General features: G+C 42.2%; 2 protein-coding genes across 4 annotated transcripts in view; one reads left to right on the top strand and one right to left on the bottom strand.

Annotated features, from left to right (window-relative positions):
* LOC104752688 lies at window positions 1-5,879 on the top strand. 3 transcript variants are annotated; one of them, XM_019238356.1, is made up of 9 exons: window positions 1-820; window positions 1,454-1,572; window positions 1,937-2,079; window positions 2,901-3,645; window positions 3,730-3,866; window positions 4,728-4,900; window positions 5,052-5,217; window positions 5,326-5,428; window positions 5,531-5,879. In XM_019238356.1, the coding sequence occupies exons 1-9, from the start codon at window positions 8-10 to the stop codon at window positions 5,646-5,648; spliced, it is 2,517 nt and encodes an 838-aa protein (XP_019093901.1). In that variant the 5' UTR covers window positions 1-7; the 3' UTR covers window positions 5,649-5,879. The 3 variants fall into 3 exon arrangements, with proteins under 3 accessions (XP_019093901.1, XP_019093900.1, XP_010473192.1); XM_019238355.1 differs by lacking the exon at window positions 2,901-3,645 and having other exon boundaries at window positions 1,937-2,824; XM_010474890.2 differs by lacking the exons at window positions 2,901-3,645; window positions 3,730-3,866 and having other exon boundaries at window positions 1,937-2,824; window positions 4,591-4,900.
* Window positions 5,950-6,369, bottom strand: part of LOC104752689 (RING-H2 finger protein ATL57) — a 2,933-nt gene continuing 2,513 nt past the window's right edge. Inside the window, exon 2 of the mRNA XM_010474891.1 lies at window positions 5,950-6,342. Coding sequence (XP_010473193.1) covers window positions 5,965-6,342 — 378 coding nt within the window. The 3' untranslated portion in view covers window positions 5,950-5,964. The remainder of the gene's footprint in view (window positions 6,343-6,369) is intronic.

Here is a 6,369-nt window from a genome sequence, read left to right as displayed (position 1 = left end):
TGATCTAATGGCTATTGCTGGCCTGCAAAACATTTTGGCGATTGATTCATCTTTCCCACGGGACTCTGAGGTTCGGGGTTCTAGACAGAGGGAAAATGATGGAAGGTCAAGCGTCCGGGCATCCTCACTTCTACAGATGTGGAGAGAACTTGAGGATGATCACGTGATGGGTCATGCTCGTGACAGAGATGCTGACAGGAGGACTGCTTCTTCCAGGGGAAATGGTTGTGACAGTAATATTAGTAGTGCACATGATATTGTTAGAGATAGTGTAAATCTGGGTGAGACTGAACTTGGTGGATGGTCCCCTACCCCGAGTCATGTCGACTCACATAACTCGAGTGAGGATCTCGGCCCTTTTCAGAGCGAGCACTTTTCTGATCTCGGGATGGTTGAAAGGGAAAGAGTTAGACAAATTTTCCGTGAGTGGATGAGCTCTGGGACTGGTCAACATACTTCCTCTGATTCCCATACAACCAACAGCACAAGATCAGAATGGCTTGGTGAAACTGAACAGGAAAGGGTGAGGATCATAAGGGAGATGGTTCAGATGAATAGCCAGCAGAGACCTGTTCTTGGTGATCTCAGGGAAGAACAACCTATTGAAGTTGTTAACCAGATCGAAAGAGTACTTGATGGTAGAGTTGTTAATGCGAACTGCATCCAAAATGAAAATGCTAGAAGAGGTATACGCAAGTTATGTGGTAGGCAAGTGTGGGTCGATATGTTAAAAATGGCTGAGAGGGAAAGGCAAACAGAGCTGCAGGGTTTGACGCAGCATCATGCTGTATCAAACTTTGCTCACCGCAACCGCATTCAGGTTTGTTCATTTGACTTCTTTATTGTTACTGTCTCTCAGACATTAAATATGTACATATTGTCCAAATTCACTATGTCAGATTCACATACAGTCAACTCAATTACCAATTTCTTTTAATTACATACAGGCCCCAGCCTTTCCTAAGATTTTACATTCGTGTATCTGTAATAAATGTAGACTCTATAATTAGCACTAGTTCTAGATGCAACTTTGTGCCTTTGTCTCAGACAAACGATGACTGAAAGCTGTGTAGTCACATTGTTTGTCTAATATGATTAATAAAATTCATAGTCAGATGGAGGATGGAGTCATGCTTGATGGAGTTTATATGATGACTTTTCGTTCTTCCTATATATACGTTCCTTTCCCGTTTTCTTCATTTTATACCTACTAAGTACTCTTAAAGGGATTCTAACTTGAAATTTGAGTCATAGGAGTTGATGGATATGCTGAGCATCATAGTTACTTCTTTATATTTTTATGTTATCTTTTTGTTTATCACATTACAAGTCAGCTTAACTGGCACATTGGTTATTTGAAGTCTGGTGTTGAGATTTGAATCTATGTCTCAAATCTATCTCTTGGGTTTTGGTAGACATAGCTTGAAATCATGATCTTTAATTGCTTTTGCAGGCATTGCTAAGGGGGAGATTCTTACGAAATGGTGACAACGATGATAAAGAGAAGCCAACATCATCTGCAGCCACTGAGTTGGGTTTTCTAAGAGAAAGGCACACTGTATCTGAGCTGAGGTAGCTAAATCATCTGTATTAATATGTTCGTTCATATCTTTGTGTATTTGTGGAAGCTTTCCTTTCTTTTTTTTTTTCCCCCTTTAGTAGGTCTATATATATGTGGGTCAATATCCAATGCAGACCTTATGCTTTCAAACCTTTATGATTTTTATGGATTAACAGATCTAATAAATTTTGGAGTTCTTCCGTTCTTTGTTGGCTTGTCCATCCTGAAGTTAAATGCCAGTCCCATTTTGTATGAGTCTTTATCTGTATACTGTCTGTTTCATCTTATAAGTGCAGCTTGGCCCAGAAATCGAGACTTCTATTGCTTTAGAGCGATTAAGAACGTAATTCCTTACTGTGTATTTTTCCATCCCAGGGAGGAATTTATATCCAGACTTGACCGGTCTGTCTCTGGTCAAGCGAGCAGCAGTCACTCGGATACCTCATCATATGCTGAAAATGATGATAATAGAGGTGAACAAAACGATCTAAATTGTCTAGATATCATCAATGATGCAGGCGGTCTCTCAGATAAAAATGGCAGAGAGGCTGAAAACCAATGTTCAGTGGATGAGATAACTAATTCCAGACGCTGTAATAACCGGAGCACAAGTTTGGAAGAAAGGACTGCACATGTAGAAGATTGGCAACGATCAGAAATTGATGATTTTTCTCTAAGAAGAAATGATGCTGAAGTGGACCTGAATAGCCATCAAAGGGAGGATGCTACTGGGTGTTCATCCTCTTCAATTCATGGAGACGAGGACAGACATGGCTGTCAGTTTCGAGAAACTATGGATATACCTTATGAACAGTCTCTGCAAAGTTCCGAAGAAATTGCCACCATGAGACTGATAAACAGGACAACAAATTTCCAGGAAAATCTGGTTGAAAGCATTAATCTAACTGTCCCTCTAGAGGAACAAACCGAGGAGGAGATTATTGGAAACGAAGAATCCGATTGGCAACTTATCAATGGTGAAACCAGTGCATGGAGAGATGGCGCTGAAGAGGAGGCAGATACAGATGTTCCTGAGAGTTTTCCAAATCAGTTATCCCAGATATCATCCGTGGACGAAGACAGAGAAGCCCACGCCCGCACAGAACTTACAGAGATGCAGCCTGATGATGCTGATCTCCAAAGCACAATACAAGACTGGTGGGAAGAACATTCTGATCAGGACACAGTTTCAATTGGAAGGGCTGCCTCATTCTTTCCTCCGGATGATAACGAGAACATGGAACTCAGCGAACTCTCTAGCAGGTAATGCTTTAGTAAATTTCTGCCATAATGGCCACACTTTTCAACCTCATTTTATATATCNTCATCAATGATGCAGGCGGTCTCTCAGATAAAAATGGCAGAGAGGCTGAAAACCAATGTTCAGTGGATGAGATAACTAATTCCAGACGCTGTAATAACCGGAGCACAAGTTTGGAAGAAAGGACTGCACATGTAGAAGATTGGCAACGATCAGAAATTGATGATTTTTCTCTAAGAAGAAATGATGCTGAAGTGGACCTGAATAGCCATCAAAGGGAGGATGCTACTGGGTGTTCATCCTCTTCAATTCATGGAGACGAGGACAGACATGGCTGTCAGTTTCGAGAAACTATGGATATACCTTATGAACAGTCTCTGCAAAGTTCCGAAGAAATTGCCACCATGAGACTGATAAACAGGACAACAAATTTCCAGGAAAATCTGGTTGAAAGCATTAATCTAACTGTCCCTCTAGAGGAACAAACCGAGGAGGAGATTATTGGAAACGAAGAATCCGATTGGCAACTTATCAATGGTGAAACCAGTGCATGGAGAGATGGCGCTGAAGAGGAGGCAGATACAGATGTTCCTGAGAGTTTTCCAAATCAGTTATCCCAGATATCATCCGTGGACGAAGACAGAGAAGCCCACGCCCGCACAGAACTTACAGAGATGCAGCCTGATGATGCTGATCTCCAAAGCACAATACAAGACTGGTGGGAAGAACATTCTGATCAGGACACAGTTTCAATTGGAAGGGCTGCCTCATTCTTTCCTCCGGATGATAACGAGAACATGGAACTCAGCGAACTCTCTAGCAGGTAATGCTTTAGTAAATTTCTGCCATAATGGCCACACTTTTCAACCTCATTTTATATATCTGATGCTCGCTGTTGGCACTACAGGAGACGTGTCTCAAATCTTCTGCAAAGCGGGTTTAGGGAAAATCTTGACCAGTTGATACAGTCCTACATGGACAGACGTAGCCGAAATCCGGTGGAGTGGGAAGAACACGAGACTTATTCTGACCATACATTAGTAGGTGNTGCACATGTAGAAGATTGGCAACGATCAGAAATTGATGATTTTTCTCTAAGAAGAAATGATGCTGAAGTGGACCTGAATAGCCATCAAAGGGAGGATGCTACTGGGTGTTCATCCTCTTCAATTCATGGAGACGAGGACAGACATGGCTGTCAGTTTCGAGAAACTATGGATATACCTTATGAACAGTCTCTGCAAAGTTCCGAAGAAATTGCCACCATGAGACTGATAAACAGGACAACAAATTTCCAGGAAAATCTGGTTGAAAGCATTAATCTAACTGTCCCTCTAGAGGAACAAACCGAGGAGGAGATTATTGGAAACGAAGAATCCGATTGGCAACTTATCAATGGTGAAACCAGTGCATGGAGAGATGGCGCTGAAGAGGAGGCAGATACAGATGTTCCTGAGAGTTTTCCAAATCAGTTATCCCAGATATCATCCGTGGACGAAGACAGAGAAGCCCACGCCCGCACAGAACTTACAGAGATGCAGCCTGATGATGCTGATCTCCAAAGCACAATACAAGACTGGTGGGAAGAACATTCTGATCAGGACACAGTTTCAATTGGAAGGGCTGCCTCATTCTTTCCTCCGGATGATAACGAGAACATGGAACTCAGCGAACTCTCTAGCAGGTAATGCTTTAGTAAATTTCTGCCATAATGGCCACACTTTTCAACCTCATTTTATATATCTGATGCTCGCTGTTGGCACTACAGGAGACGTGTCTCAAATCTTCTGCAAAGCGGGTTTAGGGAAAATCTTGACCAGTTGATACAGTCCTACATGGACAGACGTAGCCGAAATCCGGTGGAGTGGGAAGAACACGAGACTTATTCTGACCATACATTAGTAGGTGAAGATATAGAACAGCAGGATGATGCTCAGAGTGGTGGTCAAGAACTTGATGCTGTTGAATCTCCTCCTTTGTCTGTACCCTCCCCAGTGATCCCTATTCAGCCACGGTGGGAGCATGATCGATCCATTTCCAACTGGCCGGCACATGATTTGCATCAGGGCATTGGAATGGTAAGACATTGTCTCAAAGTGGATCCTAAGGGTGAAGGATACAAAAACAATTGTCTTTTTTTTTTTTTTTTGAAGTTAAAGGAACTCATTGGTTGACATATTATGTGCTGTTGCTATTATTTGTTAACTTTAATCAACAATGTCTATGAAGGATTGGGATTCGATCAACGATTTGAGGGTTGACATGGGTAGAATACAGCAAAGGATGGATAACTTGCAGAGAATGCTGGAGGCTTGCATGGAAATGCAACTTGAGTTGCAAAGGTCCATAAGACAAGAAGTCTCTGCTGCGATGCACCGCGCTGCTGACCAATCAGGTTTTCTATCAGTCTCAAGTCACTTTATGAATTTACATATGAAGATTTACAATTAGGTTTTCTTTGAAATACTATTTTTCTTATGGAAACACCTTAATTGATTCACAGGTCCATCTAAGGAGACTGAGAGCTACGAGTCAAAATGGGAATATGTAAGGAAAGGGATCTGCTGTGTATGCTGTGAGAGCAATATCGATTCTTTATTGTATAGGTATGTATGAATCAGTACCAGCGTTTGTTGTAGACATGTTCCCCAATTTATGATATCTAATCATTCTCTTTCTATTTTCATTGTTTTGTTCGAAAACAACAGATGTGGACATATGAACACTTGCGAGAAGTGTGCGAAGAAGCTAGTGGAAGCTGGGGGGAAATGTCCCATGTGTCAAGCTCCTGTGATTGAGGTAGTTCGTGCCTACTCTATTCTCTGAACTCCTTTTACTCTCAGGCCTGATCTTTGGCTCCAAGCCCTGATCTCTGAACTCCTTCGATTCTGGGTTTCACTGCTCCAAGCCCTGCTTTGATGTTTTAGCGTAGAAATTACTCTGATTCACTCGGTTTTTTAATTATCCGTGGTGTAAGGAAGACGAATACATTAAATTTTTTTTATACACATGAAATATCAAAAGATTCAATAGAAATTGACGACAGTGTATCTGTGACTACTACTCTTTTTTTAGCATATCTGAAAAAAGAGATCTAATATCTGTGACTACTATACTAGAAAACCAAATCAACTTACGCGTGTCAGAGACTCAACGACCGTTCAAATTCAGGCCTCTGCCCCAAACTCGACCAGCTACTACATCTCCTCAGACAAGGACCAACACCCGTACACGTGTCGTGTTCTTCTGTCGTTGATCTGCGGCTGTTCCCTTCCGAGCTAGGCGACGGTGCTTGCATCTCCAAGTCCTTATCCGAGAACAGCTGGCTGCTCCGGCAGAAAGGGCATGTTACATGTGTGCTCAGCCACGTGTCAATGCATTCCACGTGGAACAAGTGACCGCAGTGTGGTATCACTTTAACCGTTTCACCTTGTTCGAACTCGCTCAAACAGATAACGCAATCTTGAATCCTCTGCTTTGATACTTTCGTGTAAGGGTACACCGGCAGAGATCTAACGGCCTGAGGATGTCCCAATCTTGCTGATTA

Source organism: Camelina sativa, chromosome 16 (assembly GCF_000633955.1).
Source record: "Camelina sativa cultivar DH55 chromosome 16, Cs, whole genome shotgun sequence".
Lineage (NCBI taxonomy): Eukaryota > Viridiplantae > Streptophyta > Magnoliopsida > Brassicales > Brassicaceae > Camelina > Camelina sativa.
This window is presented reverse-complemented; position numbering and strand designations above follow the sequence as displayed.

Bases quoted from the DNA above. Each gene is read 5' to 3' on its own strand.
- LOC104752688 (XM_019238356.1), top strand. From the start codon at position 8: ATGGCTATTGCTGGCCTGCAAAACATTTTGGCGATTGATTCATCTTTC. The intron at 821-1,453 runs GTTTGTTCATTT...TTGCTTTTGCAG, and splicing joins CTCACCGCAACCGCATTCAG to GCATTGCTAAGGGGGAGATT. The intron at 4,901-5,051 runs GTAAGACATTGT...ATGTCTATGAAG, and splicing joins TGCATCAGGGCATTGGAATG to GATTGGGATTCGATCAACGA.